Genomic DNA, 25459 nt, shown 5'->3' on the forward strand with positions numbered 1-25459 from the left:
CCACATTTCTAAACAACCTGACATGGTGAACCCCATTGAGATTGAAATTTTAAAACAATGAAAAGTAGGGTTGTTCATAAGAAGGCCCAACCCGGACCGACCCAACCCGAGTCGGCCGGGTTTTCATTAGCACGGGTCGGTTTCAGGTTATGCAAATTCCTAAACTAATGATTTGGGTCAGTTTCGATTTCCACACAAGAAAACTGAAAACCGACCCGAACCGAACCGATTTAGTTCCTAGTTCAAACATGAAGTTCCAAAGGCCGTTAGGCCACCTAGTTTTTGAATGGTTTAAGAAACTTGGGATTAGTGAATAATGATTAATGAACGACTTTTGTGATTAAATTTTCATTTAAATTTTATCATAGGAGATGGCTGAAATAATATTCAATTTATGACTATTTTTAAAATTAACAAGATTTTATCACATGATGAACTTAGAATCGAAACCGACCCAACCCGACCCATAAACAACCCTGATGAAATGGCAATCTATAAGATTAAATTAAGGGAAAACCCAAATCCACTCTCAAGCTAACGCCATTGCCATCGGATCACTGTACCCTATCATTACCAAGCGAGAAACATATGCCACGTGTAACCAACATATGCATGGTACGCCGACTTTCGGCTCAACTTGACAAGCACCCTAAAATATTATGCCCTTTATTCGTTTCCATTTTTGTTTTTTCTTTTCAAAATTAGCTAGCCGGGCCTGGGATTGGGAGCCTTGGGCAAGGGTGTGAGAAATTGAGTTTTGAGACGAACTGAGAAACGAGAAAGGGCGGGTGAAAACTGAAAATGGCGTAGTTCCGGGAGGGAGGGAGCCGGAGGGGCCGAGAGCGAGAGGGACATTAATAACTATCACCCAACGGCCAACACCAAGCGCTCAGATGTCAGGGACCTACTCTGTTTCACTTTCACCGTCGTCGGCCACGTTTTGCACAGCAGCTTTTGTTTTCTTTGCCATAAATCAATGTCACAGAAACAACGTAATAAGTTAATAACTAGGATAACAATTGCTGCTCCTCTTCCTCTCACTGTTCAAGAATCATAAATTCGGTTTGGTGCCACAGTAGCTTTCCTTCTTCCGACTGGTCGTTTGGTCCGTCCTTCTTCTATCTCTATCGTTCATCATCCCCTGGGAAATTCCGCACTGTTTCGAACTAAGCTCCTTCTTTGGAACGATTGGGATTTCTTCTCTACTATTCTAGCTTTACTTGCGGCCTATTGAGGTCTTGCTGAAACTTGCATAAAACAATGAGAGCTGAAGAAGAACCCATACCTGGCGATCACCAAGTGGGTGTAAATAAGAGTACCGTTGCTCTTCTTCATACTCAAAAGGTATTTTTTGGTGCATCTGTATTCTGAATCGTTTCCGTGGTTTATTGATAATTGTTGGTTTCAGTTGTTTCTTCTTTGGTTACTTTCATTTCTTGTTTGCTCTGGATGCATATGCGACTCATAATACCGTTCTATAACGAGCTCTGTGATGTAGCTTTTGTTTCTGCTTGAATTCGTGTTTTTTTTCATATTTGGATATGAAAAACCGTGTTGATTCGTTCAATATCTGAAGCTTAATTCCCACCCTGATCGGTTTTTTACTCTTAACCTTTCGTTCTATGACCTATATGAAGAAGTGTCGCTATTTTCTTAAGATTTTCTATTGAGAATCCCAACTTCTGATTCTTCAGCACGGCAGAACTGGAAGAACTCCAGCAGCATCAGGGGGTTATGTTTATATTACCAAAGCCTGGGGAAGAAGCGAGTACCCTGGTGGCTCCGGAGTAACACATATGCTTCTCCTCTTATTCTCCCCTGTTCATAAAACTCTATCATTAAGCCCCTTAATTGAGCTAGACTTGCTCGAGCCAACAGAATGCTTGCTGACACTCTGGCTTCTAAGTTTTGCCTTCTTACTTATTAGATCAAGATGCTTTTTGGGGCTAGGCATCCACTTAAGAATAATAATACACAGTAGGGAATTTGGACTTGCAAATGCAAAACAACCAACTGATTAGTGCCTCTATATTCCCAAAAGTGTATTTGTGGGAAAGGAATGTATACCAAAGGCATCTGGATGAACGCCATATACCTGTTAGAAGTTCAATAGAAGCAACTGAGTGTCTGGAGACTATGAGGTGCATGACCAAATCCTTAGTACCACCTGATCATTGTGTCTCTCAAAATCCAAAGGGGAAATTGTGCCAACAGTTTTCAACTGACAATTAAGAAGATGGAAAATAAATTGAGCTAATGAGTTCCAGAATGATTATCCATAACTTTACTACCTGAGATGATATTCGGTTTAAATATAGAACCCTTAAATTATAGCCAAATTACTCTTTTCTACATTTCTGAGGGTTTAACTTAATCTCAAGGGACTGGGCACTTATAATCCTCCTCGGGTCATCTAATTAGTTTAACCTGAGGCCTTCTGATGTTGAACTGAAGGGATCAAAAGTTCTTCCTAAAGCAGATGACCCCTTTTCTGTTTATTTGGTAATACCATAAAGCAGAACTGTACGTTTCCTACCAATCTCCATGACTGCTTATTTTGTTTCCCCAAATCGGGGGAGCTGAATCAAGCCATGGCACTAGTTGCATACTGATTCAGTGCAGTGCATTTTCTAGAGATGTTGAATTGGTTAAATATTGCTGTGTACTTGCGGAGATGCTGCTTTTTGAGTATGTATATGTATATGCTTGCAGGATTTATAGCTATCTAGTTTTAAGCATTACTATATTAGTACGGAAAAAATACAGTAGTATATGCAGCAAGGTTGTCAACCTTCTCTTGGTTTTCAAAACAAGCTTAAATTCAGTTATAGCTCAGTGCAATGTGGGCATATATCTATCACTTAGTGCTTTTACTTGCAGTTTGAATAAGATAATAAAGCACTATTTATATGCTTTTTAATTTCAGTAATAAAGCCTTCTTCTTTGTAGGCTGAAGACCTGACTGGAATAACTGAAGAAGCCCCATCTGTTCATCACTGGAGGAAACAAAACCTATTCCTGGAGATACCCTCAAGAATAGATTTTGTGACAATAGACATGCCACCGACAAAAAGTCCCACTCCAACAAGAGTAAATTTCCCATCAACCCCTAGCCCCGCTTCAGCAAGAATTTATGGATCCCCAGGTCCCTCCTCATCCAAAGGTAAATCAACGATAAAAAGCCTCCTACCACGTTTAAGCTTCAAGTATCGGAGTTCAACAACAGATATTGAAAAGGCTGCTACTCTAGCACTTGGGGCTTCATCGGCAGGCCGGGAGAAGACTTCGATCTCAAGGTCTTTATCTTTTACAAAGATATTTACTCCCAGGGTGAAGAGAACTTCGTCACTACCTGTTACCCCTGTTGCACACTCAAACCCAGAATCTCTGCGTGGAGGGAGCACCATTGAACCAATGAATTCAACTGTAAGCTTCTCATTCCTTAAAAATTGGACAACTTCTAAGCTACCTGTTTGATAGGTCACTAGGAAAAGCAAACAACTTCTTCTGCATGTAGTGAGGACAGTGGTACCAACGAATTGAAGGGCCTGCCTGCCCCACTGCAGTATTTAACATCAACTTGACGATGATATTTTAATGGCCTTCCCAAAAAACACACTAGGAAGGATTGTGTCTATAGCATTGTCACTTTGAGGAGCAAGTATTCTCTCAGTTGGGCAGCACCCTGTGCATGTGTAGCCCTAGTAATGACTAGGTAATTGGTATATCTGAAGTTATGGATGCCATATGACTTACATAGGTTTAGTGCGTGTTTGAACAGTTGGAGCATCTAATTGGTCAATCATCAAAACATGGTGGATTTTGAATATATAGATGATTTGGTCATATATGAATCCTGACCATTAGTGCCTGGACTTCATGTTAGTATCCTATATCCTGAAGATCTGTTCTGTTGTATCAAGATGCAAGTTTTTGATTACCAACCTAAATGCATCTTGCAAATCTATATAAAAAAAGGATTATAGTATTTGTACAATGAAACAAATAATAGATCCTTCCCAGTAACTTTTAACTAAGATGTGTGTATGTTTTCTTCTTCTTCTTCTTTCTTTTTTTTCCCTTTTTAATTGTGGGGTGGTGCTGTGGTGCAGGTGGGTAAGGACAGCTTTTATGTGTTTAAAGATGTGAATGCATACTTGTTTACTTCAAACCTGTTGTATTTCTATATTGTATATATTATGACAGAGGAGGAACACCTAATTTCAAGACAGCTGGATGGGATGCATGAATTCATCGTGCACTTTGCTTGGGACCAATTTACTATTTATCCACCTATGAGACTTCCAAGGCCCATGTTATTTTCTGAGACATCAGCTTGCTTGTTTTCTTGTTCATATATCATGGTGGTGGTGCAGTATCATAATCTGTACTTATTTGAACTGTCCAAAGGAATAGGATAGATTGGGTTGTTACGCTAATCTACTGAAATGAGTTAGTCCAGACCTATAGGTGTGACTAATGAATAATGCTGTTTCCTGAACCCTTTATGTTCACTGAGCCTTCCCAACAGGTTAGGAGCATGTCAGCATGAATTCCTGTTGTCATGATTTTTGAAGATTTTGAGTGTTAACCTATTAGTTGAGAATCCACCTGTGGCCCTTTCTTACAGAGTCCTCTCTTTTGCAGAAAAAGGGTACCCAGCGACACATATCTCGTTCTCTTTCAGTTCCCCTGAACAATAAAACACAAAGCATAAGGCGGATTGATTCCTTAGGTGGCATATTTCGTGTAATTCCCTCAACTCCACAAGTGGTGGAGGGGAGTGCCTCTGTATCAAATGCAACACCAACGGTGGTGGATCCTGGTACGTTTATTCTCTTATTCATCATGCTCTGTCAGGTGCATGTTTGTGAACTTGAAAGTTCAAAAGATCAGAAATTTGTTGAGCTCAATTGCTTTTTGTTATGATGATGAATAAGTTTTTTAAGGCCTTTTCCGTGTCAACTTCACTCTAACAGAATAAAAAAAATTAGTGATCCAATACATACTTGAAAGCATAAAAAGATGACCATAACTAATTGCCACTCTTATAAGAATTCACTTAAATCCTTCGAAGACTTGTTCTCAGCCTAATATACTTGAAAATTGAAACAGGACAAAGGTTGCCATAGATAATGGTTACTATTCGTATGAATTCACTTCAATATTTCACATACTTGTTCTCACCCAAATATTTAAATTTAGAAAAAAAGAATTGATTTACTTTTTAGCTTCCTCTAACTCATCTTAATTTAGGTCCAACCTAATCAACCATTATAAAGCCCCAACTATCTCTTTAGACTTTTAGATGCATTTTTTAGTTTTGTCTGTGATTTTCTCAAACTATCTGCAACTTGCGATAACCAACCTATGTCTTATTCTAGTTTCATGGTTCAGAGGGCAAAGATGTGGATGGTGAAGATATTCCTGAGGAAGAGGCTGTCTGTAGAATCTGTTTGGTTGAACTGGGTGAGGATGGTGATACCCTTAAGATGGAATGTAGCTGCAAAGGTGAACTTGCATTGGCGCACCGAGAATGTGCTATAAAATGGTTCAGCATCAAGGGTAACAAGAACTGTGATGTTTGTAAACAAGAGGTTCAGAATCTACCTGTCACACTTCTACGAATCCAAAATGCTCAGGCTGTTAGGGCAAATGCAAATAGATCTCGGCAAACAGAAGTTTCTCAATACAGGTAAGTAAGAAAACTTTGGTTACACTTTTTTGTGCCTACAGAAATAGCATTTAGAGAATTTGATTTTCAGCTCTTTTGTTTCTGTTTCTGTTTTTTTTTTTTTTTTGTTTTTTATTTTGGGAAGGTAGATCAGGTTAAGGAAGACTTAACCAACTATACTAAGCTTAAAATTGAGAATTACAAAGCTTGTTCACAAAGATAGGGGGTCTGTGGTAGAAGGCTTTGGCTAAGCATTCGAATGACTTCAGAACTTTATCAGAAGTCGGAGTCAAGTCAAAGGGCTAAGTGGGTTCTGCCTAATTAATCATCATCATCCATGTCTTATCCCAACTATATGGGGTCGGCTACATGAATCCTGTTCTGCCAATTCATTCTAATTAAAGCCATATCCACTGTTAAATTATTTAGTGCCTATATCATTTCTTACTACTACTCATGTCCTTTTTGGTCTACCCCTAGGCCCTAGCTCTTCTATCCCCTTCAACTTGTAACAAATCACTGGGTTCTGTCTAATTCTAGGAACATAATCCAGTTCAAGTCACTAGTGAAGGTATTCTTTTAATGAAAAAGGATTTTGATAAATATAGGAGTACAAACCAATGCCTTCCCGGGGTTCATAATCCCCCAGTTCCTGGAAGGCACCAGCAGTAGATCCCTCATTCAACAATCCACTGCACAAGAAAAATCTAAAGACATGGATCCAAACAACCATAAACAAGGCCCTTCTGGTCGATTTCCTATTACCAAACCCAGAAAGACAAAGAATACTACTTAGACCCGATGAAAATAAAATGACATGAAAATGGCATGCAGTCCTCTTATCCATTGATCAGGAATACCTACTTTCTCCAAAGACACTATTTGTTTTGACTTTTCTTGGCAGCACATAAACTGATATCCAGCACTCTAACTTTGCCTGAAGCTTTAGCAAACTTCTGAAGTCATCTGTTTTCATAGTTGTTTTGTCTGTTTTCTTTTATTTTTATTTTATTTCTGTACTCAATCTTTTGCTGTGACTTGACCGTAAAGATCTCAATTTATCTGTTTTATATTTTGTTAATGGATTTGATTTGCTAGGCTACATTGTCTGAATCTTCAAATCTTATCAGGGTTTGGCAGGATGTGCCTGTTCTTGTCATTGTCAGCATGCTTGCATACTTTTGTTTTCTGGAACAGCTACTGGTAAGATACTAGTTTCCTTATCAGTTATGACCATCTGCAGATCCTCCCAGTCTCCCAATATTTACTGGTAATATGTCTATCAATGCACAGGTCAACAAAATGGGTACTGGTGCAATTGCTATATCTCTGCCATTTTCCTGCATATTAGGTCTCCTCTCATCCATGACATCATCTACCATGGGTAAGATGGTTGTGTTTCCTTAATAAATGTATCTCAAATCTCAATTGTTAAATCTATAGAAAAATTTAGATGTAGGGAAATTCCCAGCCATAGAGGGAAATATCAGGAACATGGCATATGTTATTTCTCAGCTTGCCAGTTGCCACTAAAAGGATACTCTATGCATTTCACTCACTTATATTATTCACAACAAAAGTTTAGATGGACCCATAACTAACGTTATATTTTTCATGTGTTCCTAATCAATTCTTAGTCCACTTTATTGTTAAATAAAGTTTGTTGCTATTTCTATGCTTAGTGATGAGAAGGTTTGTCTGGATCTATGCGTCAATTCAATTTGCACTGGTGGTTTTCTTCGCTCATCTTTTCTACACATTGGTAAGTAAGAAGATTCTTCCTGTAACCGCAATTTCAGAACTTGCTGAATTGACTCATGGTCAAACCTCAAAGGAGGCTACTGGAAAAGTCAAAATAGGTTAATCCTTAATAGGGGCCTAGAGGGATGCTACTCATACTAGATGTCTCACCATTTCTTTTACATGTATCCATGTTAAGGGTGTTTGTTGTATTTCCAAAATTTGGGTTGGTTTTGTAATTGGACTACCCTATGGACCTACATCTTTCCATCTCTTGTTCTACTCATGGGTCAAGGGAGTAAGATTAGTATTCTTCCTTGATATTGAGTTCCAAAAAGTTGCCAATGTTGACCACTCAAGTAGGCAGTACCGGACTTGTAACTAAAGACAGTTGTATCATTCTTTAGCTTATGCAAGCTCTGCTGAGCTTTTGATGAGTCTGGATCTTCTCCTCACAGAGCACTCCACACAACACGGCCCAGCCACACATCAGGAACATCTCCCCTACTTGTGTGTTCTTATTCATGGGGAGATGTTCCCAATACACAGTGGGATGTGTTGTGAGGTCAGTGTGAGGTGCATTGTGAGTAGCAAATCCCGATTCACTTTTGATTGCTTCAACTTTGTGTTATCCATCATTGACTAGGACAGCATGTCGATATCGTATTAACAGTTTTCTTTATTAACATGATTCTCTTCATAAAAATAAATGTAATTTGTTCAACATAAAGTGCTTATGTATTTGTCACTTGTATGGGATCTGCAGCTTCATGTTCAAGCTGTCCTATCCATTCTCCTCTCTGCCTTTGTCGGTTTTGGTGTTGCAATGAGTGGGAGTTCTATATTTGTTGAGTTCTTGAGATGGAGGAGAAGGTGGCGCACTAGGTCAGATCGTCATCACCACCTTCAGGAAATGCCACTGCCAATTCAGTCATCGGAAAATGCACATCAACAACAACCGGGTCATCCTGACAACCACCAATCTGAACCTGAAAATTCAGAGAACCCACGAGAGAGTTGAATCGTTATTTATAAGATAGTTATTGTTTTGGATGATCAAGTGGAAATGTTTAGCTGTATTATATATAGGCTATCTGATTATAGTCTCAAGAGAAACATTAGCCGTCTGCCATGTCTCCATCAATCATTTGCTTCTGTCTGTGTTTTTGTTTTATTTTTATTCAGAAATTGATTCAAAACGTGGATGAGATGATACGCAACGATGATGGATGCAGCCTCAATATAGGTTATAGGGTTATAAAAAGTCTGTCAAATCTCCATTTTATTGAGCTGGTAAGCTAAAGGAAGAATTCTACTTTTCTTTATTTTGGATAAACAAAGTAATTGAGAGAATCAGATGCAAGAACCATCCAGATCCATATGCTCACATTTTGTGGGTTTGAATTCAATGCTTTAAAGTGGATTGGATCCTTGTCTGATGGTGATATCTCTGAATTAAGTTTGGGTGGGGGGATGTGTTATATGTGTATCGAATCCTCAACCCCTTTAGAACTTGAGCACCCGACCGAGATCCGGTGGGAAATGGTAAATGGGTCGGATAACACTGAATGATCAGTGGACTGAATACCAACATCATTAGCATCAAGGGATTGATTTGGGACACAGACAGGCAGCTACTCAAACATGCGTAATTGCGTATATATAAATATAAGTGCTCTCAACTCAATAAATTCATCACTATATGTTATTTTTTTCAAGCCTAACAGGGCTAAATGGCTATTCATTGATTTAAGCAATCAGAGAACACTCACTTTGAATACAGTTCAGCAAGAAATGGGTTCTTTCCCATGTGGGGTCTCTACTCTAGAAATAGATAAAACATGCTTGGCTACTAGATGATGAGCTGCAGTATTGGGAGCACCGGGAGAAAGTTGCTAGCTCTCGTGACTCGGCGAAGCAATGTCTGAGACTCCATGGAGGAGTATAGTATGTAACTCCTCCAACAGAGAGCTTTAATACCAGTTAAGCCATCTCCCTCAAAATCACCGAGGACTGGATACCCAACTCCTTTTCAAACCGGGCTCCTTCAAGTAAAGCATAGTTGATAGGACTCAGAAGTCAAAATCAACAGGGTAAGTGTAAAGATTTGAATAGCTCGCCCAAAACAGAGGGACCCTCATGGTCTTGGATGACAATTCTGATTTCTGAATTCCCACCCCAAACCAAAAGCATTCCCGTTAGAGGCTCCATCAGTATTCAAAGTTGAGATACAATTCATTGCATTGCGCCACGCCAACTGGGATCACTCGTTGTGACTTGACTTTCTCAGATCCACAATCCCCAGTTTTCTGGCTTCAACTTGAGAAAGCAACTCGGAAAATCATCACTATATCATGTCATGTGCAACAATATATTACATAAAAGAGAGGTTCCGGTTCCGGTTCCACTATCTGAACCACAACATACACATAGGGTGCAAGTTGGGCGGGGTTGGGCCAGGTTTATGATCAACCTGGGCCCGGCCCTAAAATTTGGGCTTAAGGCCCGAGTCCAAGGTCAAGCCCGATTTTTTCAACCTGAGCTCAACCCACACCGTAATTTGATGAATTTAGGTAGGGCTCGAGCCTGGGCTTGGGTTCGGGTTAATCAATGAATCCACCGTAAAATTATATATATATATATATATATATATATATATATATATATGTAAACAGGTAAATATGTATATAAATGTATATATATATATGTAAATATGTATGCAAAATTAATATATACATTGGATACTAAGGGCTAGGTCTGGGCTCGATCCAAAAAATAGAAAAGCCTGATTTTGGGCCCAATCCCAGCCCGAGAGCTGAAAATCCAGTCCAATGCCAAAAGAATAATTGCCCAATTTCTGATTTCTTCTAATTTTCCAATAAACAAAATTAAAATATATACGCGCCAGGTAGGGGTCGAACCTACGACTTTCTGCTTAGGAAACAGACGCTCTATCCACTGAGCTACAGGCGCTTACATGAACGATAACAACTTTTATTATACTTAAAAATTAAAACGTTCGAGCAAAAATGTTCGTTCCGCTGAAGGAGATACCATGAAGTTCGAAGAGTTCAGACTTGACTTCGAGTTCGGACCACCACGAAGAAGCAGAAATAGCTACTCATACATACTCACTTCAATATTCAAAGTTCAACTGTTCAATAGTCAATACATAGTGAAATCACATTCCTCTTGTATTTATTTCCACAGAGACCTTCGATATCAAGTTTCAGCGGTTCACATACTTGGGTGCTGTGACAGTGAAAGGAAGGACTGCTGCGGTTTACCGGAAGTTTTTGGGATCTACACATTCTATTACGAATATTATCTAAATCTTCTGCTCATGTACAGTTTGTATATAAATCTAGGAACTTCACTAAGCCAGCTTATGATATAGCTCAGGAAGTTAAATATTTGAATGAGGATTCTTTTGTTTGCCTTACTCCCCCAAGCTGGCTACACCCTTTCGCCTTTCGGTTTGTATTTCTTGTCTTTTCTTTGTTAGCGAAGAAAGAGAAGCAAGTTACTTCCAGTGAACCGCATCAGTCCTTCCCCAAACTGCCTTGTACTGCACAATGAACTTGGTTTGTTTTGTTAATTACTCTATCTATGTCCATACTCATATCATTTTGGAGACTTGTTAATGGGTCAAACCTGAACCGAGGTCTTGGGTTTTAAGATCTAAATTACTACCGCTCATCACTGACACAATCTTGCTACGACGCCATGCCATATATCTGATTCTAGCCTAATGGAAGAGCAATGCCTATGGCTGGTTGGATTGTGGGTCAGCTGGGGACTCGAGAAGCTGCTTCTCATGTCCTTGATATCATACAGAAGAAGAAGAAGATGGCTGGCCGAGCAGTATTTTTGGCTGTACCTCCTGAAATGGTAAATGCCACATTGGCCTCGGAATATCTCTGGAGATTGGAACAAAGTTCTGTCTCTCATATTATTAGGACTATTCTAATTTGTCACACTGGAATTCAATTACCTGTCGATGGTTAGATTGCAACTATATTCATCAAAAGTGAAAAAACCCGAAGGTTTAATGGAAAACATCCAAAGGGCTACTGGTCTACGACTCTACGCATTATGGAAAATGGGGAAGTTTTTGAAGGAGAGGTAAGTTATAGCTTTTCATTTTCCGAATTACTTAATTGGGCACCTGTTTGGCTGCCATTATTTCTTCACCGATTGGCTTATCCAATCCTTAGATTTTTCTTTATTTGTTAATTTGATCTGGAACTTTCCTTTACTCTCTGTTTTGTTAGCTAACTTATTTCAGGTGATTGAGCTCTCTCCAGAAGAGCTGAGTGAGCATGACCGGCGGGTATGGACTATGGAGCATTAGTAGTGTAATCGTTGGAACAAAAACTGTTAAAGGAACCAAAAGACTGAAGTTGGACCCAACTATATATGATGCTTTAATTAAGGAAAAGGTTAGTCTCTTTGATTTTTTGCTCCATATTTTCGCGGGTATGTTTGACTAAGCACCTAGCTTTTTGGTCTCAATGCAGTGCTCCAACCAATTGATCCTCTCTAGTGCAAGATACCTGCTTTAATGAATTCATTTTTCTTTCTTATGACAGTGGAGGAGATGGATATATAATTTTAATATACTTGGGTTTATTAGTTCCAAATTCTCTTATATATATTCATATTATATTTCACTTTGGCAAATGTTCCATAGGCCATTTGAGCATTTTCTTATTTATCCAGGCTGTTTGGGCACTGACTACTGCACTGCTTATGCATGTTCAGATTTTAAAATACATTCAGTGTCTTTTGTCCAGTCCCTCATGAAATCCCTATTGCAAGTTTGCAACTTCAGGTTGCCTTTGGTTATTTGTATTTATTGAGACAAATAATGGAGCTGTTAAAAGAGTGGGTAGAAGTGAGTCTTTTTCTACAAAATTTGACCTTTGAGGCTGAAGTGTATATTCCACTTCCTAAAGGAAAAAGAGGTGGTTCAACTTAGTTTTCAATCCATGCTAGAATAACTCATTTTGTCTTTAATAATCAATGAATTATGTGTTTAAGAGAACAAAGAATCCTTCTCCAGGTTGGGTGTTTAATGCATGCTATATAGTTTATGATGTGTCTATATTTAGAGGCTGGAACTCTTGATGATATATTGATTCTTTAGGTGATAAGATTGGACCCACAAGGCAATTCTTTCTGCAGTTGGGTTCCATCCTGTGTTTATGGTTGCACCAAGAAGGGAAAGGAGAGCAAACACAATTTAATGAGTTGGAAGCTTTAGTTTTCTTTTTCTAGCCTGGGCATACTATAGTTTTACTTATGATTTTTTTTGCTGGTATTTCATGTTAAGTATTAACATATTAGTTTTATTTCCTTCTCCTCAGGATACAGCACTATGTGATCTGCATGTGGAAAATTTCTTGACCTCAATGGTGGATGTGATATATTATCCCTAACAGACCAGATGATAAAACCTAGAAAGACTGAAATCACTGATAAGCTAGGAAAGGAGCTAAACAAGTTTTCCCACCAATGATTTTGGGCAGATTTCAAATTCTCTATTGCTTGTATATTATCTTGAGATGCATGGGATGTGGAGATGTATATGGTTTAAACCCACTGAGCTAGCTTTGCTGATGGCACGTTGTAAACCATTATATTAATGGAGTGGCAGTATTTATTAATGAGGTCACTGTTTATTTAAACCTTTTACATTCTTTAAAGCAGTTATGTTAGCCTTCATAATTTTTTTTTCCTGAATCATCTAGTCTTAATTTTCAGGTTCACGTGCTGGATATGAAATGTTTTCCATACCTGAATTGTACTTTGGAGAGTTCTTTTTCTTCAATAGTGGTTTTACAACTTTTTGGCCAATGGTGAGACAGGTGCAATCTGTGGCTAGGGATGACAAATTCCACCCTACCCCACAGGTACCCACCCCTACCCTCCCCGACAGAATGTTTTTTTTTTTTTTTGAAGAATGGATGTTGGGGCAGGAACAAGTTTTTGGAATTTTACAACCCATAAGGGTATGGGTAGGGAATGGTATTAGCCTAAGCCCGACCCTCCCTGACCCACATATTGGATTTAATACCCCCAGTGCTTATAATTAAGGGGGTGTTCTACAATGTAAACTGTTTTTCTTGTTTCCAGTTCCAAAAACAAATCAAGATGATCTTGTTTGAAAATAGATGGTTTCTTAAAACAAAAACACAAGAAACATGTTCTTGGTTGTGTGCATGTTTTTTTGTTTTCAAAATTGAAACCAAAAATATGTTCTTGAATATGGTTTCAGAAACATGTTTTCATCTGATTATTCAACATCATGTTGTACAAATCATATAATTTCTATATTAGAAAATCTGTCTTTGTTTTAAAAACCAATATTTTGTTGGTTCCAAAAACATGTATTGTTTTTTGAAAAACAAAACCAACTTGTTTATCACTTTGAAAACAAAAACAGAGTTCAATTTTTTTTTTTTTTTTTTTTCTGATGTGGCGATTCCTAAAACAAATGAAAACAAAAACATTCATGTTGTAGAACGCCCCCTAAGTTATTGTTGTAAGGCATATAAACTTATGTATTATATGTTGAGTTTAATAATTCTTTGGATCTTATGTGAAGGACAATTAAATCTACATGTTTCAATCCAATAATTGGAAATTTTGATGTTTGTTTATATATGACAAAAAATAAAAGGAAATCAGATGTGGGTTCTAGATCCAACCTGCCAACTCAACCCGCCCCACCCTCGAATGTGGGGAAGGTACAGTCAGGGAGGGTTTTGCATATTCATGTGTGAGGAGGGTTTAGATTTTGAAAATCCAACCTGCTGCAGGTTTTGGGGATGGTATGGGCTGGGAGGTTTGGGGAGGTAAGGTCTAAAATTTACAAAGCCCTCCCCAAACCCACCCCATTGTCATTCATATCTGTGGCCACCACTTTGAATAGCTCATTCAATTGGGTACCAAGGAGTGTCAATAGAGGGCTGGGGTTCTAAGAAGTCATCTAGAATGGGGTTGTCCAGGGCCTGGGAGCAATTTGTAACAGCTTGTAATTGTTACTTTTTTTTTCTTGTATTGTATTGTTTCTGTTGTTGCTGTCTAGTGCTTCATTATATGGAGCTTTTCTTGTAATTCTTGGCTTGCTGCTCCTTTTGTGAGCAGGCTGGTCTGTTTATTTACTGAATCATTTCTGTTGCTTATCAAAGTAATTTTTGCAACTAACAGAGGAACATGTAACATATGGTACATACTTTAGTGTCCCCCCCTCCCCCAGTGTTCAGAAATTTGGAATTGGCTCAGGAACTTACCTCTTTGGTTTTTGATTTCAATGGCATGTTATTTGGACTTTACCCTGATTGTATGGGGTGATGTTTCAAGAGTGGACTATGCAAAAAGTATATCTGTACACTAAAAAACCATAATATAAAAGTTAATCTTATATTAAAAAAGGTTTTCTAATCAGGTAAATTAGGGATCTCTACATGAATTATTCTATTTATACCATGTGGAGAGATGATGCGGATGATCCAGACTGTCCAGATGGGGGGCCCTCTAAATTAGTTAGTCACATGTCAAATAATTCAGTAATTTCGGCCTTATAAGTTTCTCACATAAATGCCGGATAACCAGAATGGGGCCTACAACCATCTACTCATGTGTAAGATTCTTGTGCAAGCATAAGTTAACCATACTTTTCATTTTCCCCTTTCTTTTAATGAGCTTGCTGAGGCGCAGGTATTAGTAATCCTCATGGGTCATGGCATACCTGTTGATTTGTTAGATCATCTGGTTATAAGACAGGGAGAAAAATTGGGCCTTCTGAATTAAAACAGTTTTTTTGTTCTGTTAACATATGGACTTCTTTTAATACAGGATAATGTTCTGTTACACATCTCTGTCCTTTGAAACTATTTGCAATTGTGAGCCTGTATATATCAATCAAACTGGTTTAGCCTTATCCAAAACTATTTGGGGTTGAATGGACCTGTATATAACATTTTTTTTTTGTTTTTTATTTTTGGTTATGAAAGATTTTTGCAACTTGTGTGGAGGTGGAGGAATTGACAGTTGACAATGAAAGTCTGGTTTACCATGGAAAAAATGGTTAACGAGCTTCCTTGAGGTCTGGTTTCTTCACTTCAACAGTTTTCTAATGTGTCATTCTGGTGTATTATAATTATTAACTTGCTGATGCTTTTACTGCATATCTTCTCTGATAGTGTAGTTCTTTGTGGTTGCTGCAATGCTATGCATGATAGGCATTTGCTTTGTATGAGCTGGTCCATGAAGAGACAGTTTGAGCTTAGCCTGATTTATCCCTTCCAGCCCAAGCCTGAAGCCTTGAACTCAGGGTAGCCCTAGGTTCCAGTCAAAGGCCTGGTTAAACTGTCTAATTCCAGGCGAAGTTTGTGTTGGAACAAGTTTAGAATCTTAAACCTAGCCCAAGTTTGCAAGCTTGAAGGCATTATTTTAGATAAAGAACTGTCAAAGAAGGATGGCAGGACAATAAAAGCTGGCAAAAAGTATCATTATTGTCACGTCCTGGTAGTAGGGGTTCCTCTACTTTTAATGAAATCTCTTTTGTTGCCATTAATGATAAAACAGATTTCTGGTGAGGGTGGCTGTTAGGTGGCTCAACACAGCTCAATAAGGGACTGGAATGAGGTAAGAGACATTTGGAGCTTGTGTTGCTTTTTTTAGCGACAGCTCAATTTGGTTGCAGATAGTCTAGCAAAAGGCAAGGGTGGAAAGTATTCCTTTTTTTTGCATCAACTCTATGCCACCATAACCTTTTACTGTTCAGGGATGCGGTTCCACGGTTCTTTTTCCATGCTCTTGGACATTCCCCCTTTTTTCAGGGGGTGGAAAGAGAGAGGGGGGGGGGGTGTTGCTGGAATGAGTGTTAGAATCATAAAGATGACAGTGGTTTTATACTAGTGTTTTCTATCGATAATTTGATAATGTATTTATGAGTTCAGAAAGTCTGTTAGGCTTGGTGGGACTCAGATTAGAGTTGTCTTATCCAGTGTTATCAGATTTGTGGAACTAGGGGGGGGGGGGGTTGTAATAGGATCAGATTTGGATTGGATCCAGCCACATCTGAACCCAATCCAATTATTGAAACTTCAAATCTGAGATCTGACATTCAATATATCAGACTCCGATTGTATTCAGATTTAATCCAAATCTGCTTTACTGTGTATTAAGATAAAGAAAATAAGTTTTTTAAAAATAATTATTTTTTAAATTATATAATAGATTTATATAAAAATGAAATATTGAAAATATTAATTATTATATAATTGTTATCTTTGACAGCCTTAAGTGGAACACTATATATCCTTGATATGATATGTGAATGTAATGTATTTGCAAATCATGTACATTCTTATGTATTACACATTTGTATGTGTCTTCTTTTCTTCTTTTTTCCTTTTCCCTTAATCTGAGATACCTCCATGGCCTTCAGCTGACCCTAGTCTTTTTTCTAAGATTCCAAAGTGCTTCTTTGGATGAGAGTCAAAAAGCCACCAAAACTCCCAAATGTACAAGAGAAACAATACAAGAATGAAAGGAGCTCTGTTTGAATGCTGCTGCAGATGGATCAATATACACATTTATTAAACTGAATTGTCTTGCCATCCTTTCAGGGTACATGATTGTTGGGCATTCAACTCACGGAATTCATAATCAAGTCTGCTTATTTCAGTGGCAGCCATTGAGTGAGACAATTGAATGAGGTATACCAATGAAACCCCATGTGCCAGATCCCAGATGATGATAAGTTTGAGTTATTACCTGGATAGAAGGATATTCCTTCCAGTCTGCAGCCGTATGACTTCTAACGTAGGCTAAGTTCTACCTTGGTCGTGTTCACTATACTTGGAGATGGGTTAATTCATTTTAAACACCAATCCGCTTTGCATAAACTTTCTCAGCATGCAAACCGATGAAGAAGCTGCACTGGCACCCCAAGTGCACCTACCCTTCCTGTGCTATTAGAATTTCCATGCTAATTTTGGATTTGCTTCATCATAGCCACGCTCCTTTATTTATGAATGCTTATGGCTTGCTTAATCTCGTAGGAAAGGGAAAATAGTATTTGTGTTCTTCTCATATTTGAGCATTTAAACATGTATCCTATTTATCCAACAACGGTCCTACACTACAAACCCATCCAGAGACATCTGTGTATTCATACTTTACGTTACACTGCATTTTTATTATGTTAGCGTCTTTTATTACTCTCTGTTCATATGGTTTATTCAGGCATGCAGTCCAACTCCTGTTCCTGCCGGCTTTATGGCTAAAATGAACGACATAGATACAGTATTTGCAAAATAGACCAACTATTGGGCTCCAGAAAATAAGGCCCATTTATTGAATATCTAGAATGTGCTGACTCTATTACTGTCTCAATTCATACAATCCAAAGGCGGATCTGAAGAAAGTGAGTGCGTTCTATCTGGGTGCAACCGTGCAAAATCCTCGGTAAGGTTTCTTCAAGAGCATCGGGAAAAATTACCCAAAAAAGAAAAAAAAAAAAAAAAGAGAAGCAGCCAGCAGGAAAGATTCATCATACATCATGCATGCATCTCGTGAGTATTGATTACACTAATTCTTCCATTGCAGTACTCGGGTATCTTTACAAAAATAAAAGCAAATTAAGAGATCCAGAAATCCACCCAAATCATAGATGTCATTTGTTTCGAACTTTCTGTCTTGGTGGCAGGTCATTCAACATTTGAACTGTTGCTTTCTGATGTTATTAATGACTAAACCCACTCAAAACACCCTTCCCTTCTGTGGCAGGTCATTCTATGGACGGAAAGAATTTAGGCAGGCAAAAGGAAAAGGGAAAATTTTAAAGAAAATCTCAGCCTTTTGAAAAATAAAACATGGGATGTGCAAAGAGGCCGATAAAGATTGGCCTTGTTTTCATGATTTCAATTTTCAGAACAACCTGAATCGACAAAGGGCTGCCCCGCAAGGAGCTGGTGAATGACTGAATGGTGATCGGTAGGTAGCATACCCCGGAAAGGACGCCGAGTGAGAGTGACTATTCACTTCTTCAGCAAAAGCTGTTCATATTACCGACTAGGCGAATAACCAATCATATGCAAGTCGTGGGACCCGCCTTCTTCCCAGATACTTGGGCACGTGCTTTTATACTCTATCACTCATTCTTTCATTCTCTTGTCTTTGGCTTTCTTGTAGTTGTTGTTGGTTATCTATCTGAGATCTCTCTCCCCTTCTCTCCCTCTCTCGCTCACACACTCACTCATCTCACAAACACATACAGCTATCAGCTATGGAGGCAAAGGTAATTTTCTCGTCGCATCTCATAGGCCACCGATGTAAGAATCAATATCCTCCACGGCCATGGGCTTGGAATCGTCAAGAGGGCAGTGCTTCAATTTGCTTCAAAGCCATGTACGTCTGCCTGACTTATTTTAGTATGTATTCCTCTTAGGCTTAGCGTGCCTATGTACGTCTGCCTGAATTATTTAGTGGCTTCCACCAATTTTCCAATTACCATGAATTTCTGTTCTGCTGGCAGCAGCTACTATGGTTGTTCCGGCCATGAGCAACATCAGAAGCGGACACCCGTTACTGGAAAACTGAAGCTGTTCATAACCAAGCCCAAAAAAAGTAGTAGTATGCAACTAAGAGAAGAGTCAATCGAAGCGTCCGACAAAAAGGGAACCGTGCTCGGTGCAGTAAGTCTGATTATCGGAACCAGTATCGGCTCGGGAATACTTGCTCTTCCAAAGAGGACTTCCCCTGCTGTATGTATTATCTTGTGGACACTCTTTCTCATTATCATACCTAAATATAATAATGCTAGCAACTAGTAAGCTGCCTGTGCTCATTTCTGCATTGCAGGGATTCGTCCCCAGTGCAGTATCTATAATTGTTTGTTGGATATTTCTTCTCGTTGAAGCCCTCTTGCTTGCCGAGATAAATGTGGGTCTGATGAGAAGGAGGAGGGAGAAGGGAAGGGAGCAAGGAGACCCAGGGGTTATCTCCATAAGAACCATGGCTCAAGAGACACTTGGAGAATGGGGTGGAACTCTAGCAACTGTCAGTTATATTTTCTTAGCTTATACCTCTATGGTGGCGTACACATCCAAATCAGGGGAAATTCTCTATCATTTGATCAACTTACCAACAACAATCTCGGGTATCTTCTTCACCTCGCTCTTCACCATTCTCATATCCATTGGTGGGACCCAGGCCACTGACCAAGTCAATCAATGGCTAACTTCCTCCATGATAGGTGTGTGTGTCAGCAATGTTAACTATACATGCCTTTTTAGTTGTATCCTTTTCTTTGCGCATTCCATACTTTTATTCTTCATCCTCGTGGGTCTTACTTAAAACTCATATATGTATTCGCGTATTCTGATAAGAGGAAAGGGATTTACAGGTTTACTTGTAGCAATTGAGGTGCTGGCTGTGTTATCTGGAGGGTGGTCGGGATTAGAGGCATCAGGCAACTGGGGGAAAGTTCCATCCACAATTCCTGTGATCATCTTTTCTTTGGTCTATCATGATCTAGCCCCAGGTGCCGATGAAACATAGAGTTGAATTTCATGGATTCATCTCACACTAGGTGTTGCCATGTGAATTATGATGGTTTATATTTTTGCAGTTATTTGTGCATACCTGGATGGCGATCTCACACGTATCAGGGTATCTTTCATTCTTGGTAGTCTAGTCCCATTGTTTTCCCTGCTTATCTGGGATGCAATTGCACTTGGTCTTTCAACCAAAGCAGATGGGGTTCTTGATCCTGTGGATTTGCTAATAAGGTAGTTAAATCTCTAAATTAGATTGAATGCCTCAGAAGATCCTCTTAGGCTGTAATTGTATTAGGGGATGGAAATGAAGAAGTGATACTGAATCTGTGATTCGGTGAATATTGGAATGACTTCCCCCCAGTCATTCTATTTTCCATTGTAATGACAAAAGAAGCATCCAAAAATCCATTTCTCTGAGTTCTGTTGCAGCATGCCTTTTGGAGCCAAATGGCATTAACATTCAAGGTTATCAGATTTTGGAGTCTTTTCTATCCCACTTTTCTACTTCCTGCTAAAGAATCCAATACAGCTCTAATAAGTTATAAAATAGTTGTCTATGTAAGAGCTCAAGTTGTACTTGCAAAATTCCTGTGACGACAGGAATTTTGGAGTGAGCATGGTCTTTAGAACTTTAACTGTGGCCATCCAGTTGATAAGCTTTTGTCCCAAAGCTTAGCTAACACCTCAAAGCATGTTTATTCTGGTCTAGAGTTGAATGGAGCGGCATCTCAGTTATGGTAGAAGCATTTTCACTTCTTGCAGTAGGAACTTCATTGATAGGCACTCTACTTGGATTCTCTCAGTTCTTTGTGGAGCAGCTCAATAATCTTTCATGGCACCATCCATCAACCAAAATACATGTAATTAACACTTTACCCTATCTATCTATTTATCCATCAATTCATCCATCCTTTATGTCTACAATTCTTTCTCGTGCATTTGGCATTACCATATTCTTTTTGGTTAGCACTAATTGATGATGGTAATAGTTATTGACTTATTGTTGCAGAAATCTGAAGGAAATGAAATGTCAAGTGACTTGAAAGATGAGATTATGCCTTATTCCCTGAGAAAGTGGTGGAGTAGTAACAAGCTTAGCTTCACAGCAACAGCAATGGCTGTTGCTCCGCCTCTGTTTGTGTCAAGCACTGTTCCAGATGCATTCTATACCGCCACTGACATTGCTGTAAGTAAAAGGAATAGGCTTGAGTATGTATGTGATATTTCCATTTGAAAAGGCCTAAACACCTCTTAAGGTCCAACAAAGAGGTACTGATAAAAAAGAGGTCCTATCAAGAGGGAAAAAGAAACATAGTAGCACATATCTTTACTGCAGCTTCAGACATTCTACAATCTAACTATTTCAATAGGTTTAAGCTCTTTAGGGGCTGGTAGTGCTTCTTTATTTAATGAATTTAAGAGAACCTTGATTTGGGTTTCTTAATCAACTGTTGAATGTACATTAGGGCGGTTACTGCATGACACTGCTCTATGGAATCCTCCCACCAGCAATGGCGTGGGTAATGCGCTCAAGTTCATGCATTGGTAGCAGAGGGGAAGGTAGTAAACAGAAGATACTCTACCATGCAAAGCCTGCACTTCTTGGGGTAGGGCTATTTGCTTGCGTGATAATATTGGAGCAAATTCTACAGGATTTCCTAGTGTTGAATCCTTGACAAAAAAACAAGTTACTGAGAATGTCGTATTTAAAGACGGTCCAATCTTTAGGTGGACAAGATTGTAACTGATATAATTAAAGCCTCTGTTGTAAATATTTGTATAAAAACAGTCTACATTTTCATCCTTGTGGCTTTATAAGCAATAAAGAAGTTATTGATTGTTGTATCAAAAGAAAAAAATATATATATTTTTGATCAAGATAATGCCGTAATCATTGCTGCCCAAAGATAATGCAATTCCAGATCTGCTAATCACAACATATTGCTGACCACGTTCACCCAGCCGCACATATGGAACATTGGTTTGTGTTGTCGTTGCCAATATTCTCAATGTGCAGCTGGATGAGCATGGCCAGCAATGTGGTGTGGTCAGTAGATCCGAACTCCATTAATGCAGGCCATCCATCTGAACCTCGGTCAACAATTTCGGAGTACCTTAAATCATATCAGCTGCCGGATGTTGGATCTTTCCTCGATTCCTTGGTCCCCTTTAACCAATAAATAAATCAATAAATTAAAGGGAAAATACCACTTTAGTACCCTGAACTTTGGGGATAGTGTCAAGTTAGTACCCTAACTTTCAAACGTGTCACTGTAGTATCTAAACTTTCAAAAAGTGTCAAATTGGTCCCTGCCGTTAATTGACCGCCAGTTATTTGTTGAAAATGTGAAAACTACCCTTCAAAAGAAGATGTTGTTTATTGCCTTCTACTTTGAGGCTGAACTGGTTGAGGTTGAGATTCTAGATTAATGAAGTCATTGTCTTCTACTTTTAGATCTAAAACACATTCTTGTCTAGTTATTTCTTTACTTTTAGTTATTGTTTCTCTTTATCATATTTCATATTTTTCTCTCTTTTTCTTTGAAGATAACTGGTTCAGTCTCAAGGTAGAAGACAATGAACAGCATCTTCTTTTGAACGATAGTTTTGACATTTTCAATAAATAACTGACGGTCGGTAAACAACAGGGACCAACTTGACACTTTTTGAGAATTTAGGTACTGCAGTGACACATTTGAAAGCTCGGGTAACTTGACACTACCCCCAAAGTTCAGGGTTCTAAAGTGGAATTTTTCCCTAAAATAAATCATTGGACCCCCCTCTCCCACCTCAAATCCTCCAAATTGGAATTTGCTGATCAAAATGACTGTCAAGACAGGGAGTGTTGAACTGGTAAGTTTCCTCTCCGAGCTTCTATCATATAAGGTTGTCTTTGGTGTGATAGAAAATAAAAGAGAAGTAGAGGAAAGTGAAGGGCCTTCTCCCCACAGTTCATACAAACTCATTTCTCATATATGCGGTTTTCTATTTTGTTCGTTTGATTACCAAAACAAAGGTCATCAACTTTTAATTGAATTATTAAAAATATAAAAGTTACAATAAAGCCTTCTTAGGACTTGAGTCTTTATTTTCTTTAATGATATCCATCATTACTATTTATAATAAGATTGATGATGGGTGATTTGGCCCGACTTGATAAATAGAGGACATGTGGGTGCAACCTGCCAGTCTGGTAATGACTCAACACTCACTGTCACATCGGCAAACTAGGGCACCTCGGGTACCTCAGTCACTTCGGATAGTGTCGAAGCCAGGGGACCTCGGTGACCGCATGCGCCGAGGTGACACATAACAGATTCTAGAAGCTCGCCAGCTGTCCCTGAGCCCTTTGGGATAATGCCGCGTAACCATAGTCCTTATCCTCATTCCGCCTGAATCAGATGGACATGATAAACCTTATCAGCTAGTACATTGGCCACCTTCCAAAACGGAACGAACTCCTACTACTCAATCCGAAGATCCTGGAGAGGCTCTTTGGGGCTCACGGTAGCCCAACTATATAAGGGCATTAACCCCCATAGCATAGGATACACGTGATTACTTGCTCACTAGCTATTTGCGTTCAAGCTTTCAACTCGCTATCAGAATACAATACTAATTTAAGCATCGGAGTGACCTCACCGAGTTAGCCACCCCAGGTTCTTTGATCCGTTTTCTTGCAATTTGAGCTAACTCACGAAGTGACCAACATCCAAGTGACTTTCCAATTAAGAGCTTTCAAATCGCACACCATCAAAGACCGTTATTAAAATTCTCTCTCTCACATCCATTGATTCATGGTGCCAGATTCATTACTATATACAAGCTACGTTTTTCATATGCCACCTTTTATTCCTTTGTGCACTTAAGAGATTCTAATTAATAATTATTTAAGCTGGTAGAATTCATTAAATGGAGCGTAATCATCCAATATTGACAATTCTCCAACCACAACTATATAATATGTATAATATATCAATGTTTATGCATATGATGTCATGGGTCATTGGACCAATCTAGTTGTGGGTAGTATTTGCAACATGTTTCACACGCCTTTTTGGATTTGTGAATGACACAAATTTGACAACATTGTGTTTATTTGTCCTCTAACTGATTAATTCTAAGAGATATCAAGCATGAAATTGAAGCATTTGCAACATGTTTCACACACCATGTACATATTTTAGGGATAATTATATATATATAGAAACTACTTCTTGTATATACCTCAACTTCTAAAAACAACTTATACATGTCTTGTTTACCGCCCTCACATAACATAAATAGGACCACCCTCACCCTCAGTGCATCATTTAGAGCCCTTAATAGCTTACTCTAAATTCTTTCATAATACCAACATTGCTCCACATTCTATGACAGAAAGCCAAAACCCATAACCTAGAAATTGAATATTTGGTTTTGTTTCAGTTCAAACTCCATATTATTTTATAAATACATTTGTATTATTTTGTATGTATTTGTATTGTATATATTTGTATTTGTATTCTTTCCAAATTGAACCCTAGTTTGGCTTCAAGATTTTATTTATTCTTTTTGACAAAAAAAAAAAATCTGTCTTTGTTGTTATTGTTTCTCGTAGCATCTATTTCTTTCATTGTTAAATCTAAACATACTAGTCTTGAGGGATAAGGTTTTACATGGTTTCAGCTTCGTTTTTTATCTTGTGCATTAATTGGACCCAAGAATTTGGGCTTCAGCATCATCATGTAAAAAACTCATCTAAAAGAAGAGCACTATGAGTATTTTGAAAAGGGATAAAATGGAACATATTCCATTATTGATCAGACTAGAGGTGTAAATCAGGTCATGCCATGCTGGCCCGGTACGGCCCATTTTACACCTCTAGATCAGATCATAGTAGGCAAACGAGAAGAGACGTTCTTTCGGATTTAAAAAAGTAAATGGCAAAGTCCATGGTTTTTAATTTTTTAACATCTAGGCAAACTTCTTGACAGTGATCATGGTCGATTCTATAGACATTGTAGACATCCTTTAAGCTATGTTTGATTTGAAGGGAAAGGTAGGGAAAGGCCATGTTTTTTTAACATCTAGGCGAACTTCCTGACAATGGTCTTGGTTGACTCTACAGACATCGTAGACATCCTTAAAGCTATGTTTGATTTGAAGGAAAAGGTAGGGAAACCTATAAAAACCTGTATAGGTTTCCCTACCTTTTCCTTCAAACCAAACACAGCCTTATAAACAAGATTAGGGGCTTCTAAGCTTGGCTAGAAGGACGACAGCAATGGTGAAGAAAGATTTGATCATGTTGTCTAGAAGTGAGTGATCAATGATGTTCTTGGATTCAACACAGAGTGGGGAGATTTTTTGCTACTCTTTGAAACTCCTAGTCCACTTTATGAAATTCTTATTCGACAATGACAACTTCAATTAGAGATTTCCAGTCGTATTAGGATTTCTAATACATAGCCGAGGAAGAAGGAAAAAA

General features: G+C 38.5%; 2 protein-coding genes and 1 non-coding gene across 12 annotated transcripts; 2 read left to right on the forward strand and 1 right to left on the reverse strand.

Annotated features, from left to right (window-relative positions):
• Positions 1–673: 673 nt before the first annotated feature.
• LOC104594842 (RING/U-box superfamily protein) lies at positions 674–8634 on the forward strand. Of its 3 annotated transcripts, XM_010255348.3 has the most exons (8): positions 674–1344; positions 2950–3426; positions 4648–4825; positions 5398–5695; positions 6805–6877; positions 6968–7058; positions 7357–7436; positions 8181–8634. In XM_010255348.3, exons 1-8 carry the CDS (start codon positions 1261–1263, stop codon positions 8433–8435), a joined length of 1536 nt encoding a protein of 511 aa, XP_010253650.1. In that variant the 5' UTR covers positions 674–1260; the 3' UTR covers positions 8436–8634. The 3 variants fall into 3 exon arrangements, with proteins under 3 accessions (XP_010253650.1, XP_010253651.1, XP_088753817.1); XM_010255349.3 differs by lacking the exon at positions 7357–7436 and having other exon boundaries at positions 693–1344; XM_088897691.1 differs by lacking the exon at positions 2950–3426 and having other exon boundaries at positions 693–1344.
• A 1680-nt stretch (positions 8635–10314) lies between these two features.
• TRNAR-CCU (transfer RNA arginine (anticodon CCU)) lies at positions 10315–10387 on the reverse strand. Its single transcript has one exon. It is a non-coding gene; the product is annotated as a tRNA-Arg (tRNA).
• Positions 10388–10501: 114 nt separating this feature from the next.
• LOC104594843 (uncharacterized) lies at positions 10502–21792 on the forward strand. 8 transcript variants are annotated; one of them, XM_010255350.3, is made up of 14 exons: positions 10502–11539; positions 11689–11856; positions 12784–13087; positions 13181–13329; positions 17056–18003; positions 18218–18561; positions 18708–18838; positions 18966–19194; positions 19292–19685; positions 19836–19973; positions 20061–20220; positions 20699–20849; positions 20999–21175; positions 21456–21792. In XM_010255350.3, exons 6-14 carry the CDS (start codon positions 18523–18525, stop codon positions 21663–21665), a joined length of 1629 nt encoding a protein of 542 aa, XP_010253652.1. In that variant the 5' UTR covers positions 10502–11539; positions 11689–11856; positions 12784–13087; positions 13181–13329; positions 17056–18003; positions 18218–18522; the 3' UTR covers positions 21666–21792. The 8 variants fall into 8 exon arrangements, with proteins under 8 accessions (XP_010253652.1, XP_088753810.1, XP_088753809.1 ...); XM_088897684.1 differs by having other exon boundaries at positions 17056–17145; positions 17675–18561; XM_088897683.1 differs by having other exon boundaries at positions 11703–11856; positions 17056–18561.
• Positions 21793–25459: the final 3667 nt, after the last annotated feature.

Source organism: Nelumbo nucifera, chromosome 2 (genome assembly GCF_055504915.1).
Source record: "Nelumbo nucifera cultivar China Antique chromosome 2, China Antique-T2T, whole genome shotgun sequence".
NCBI classification, from domain to species: Eukaryota; Viridiplantae; Streptophyta; class Magnoliopsida; order Proteales; family Nelumbonaceae; genus Nelumbo; species Nelumbo nucifera.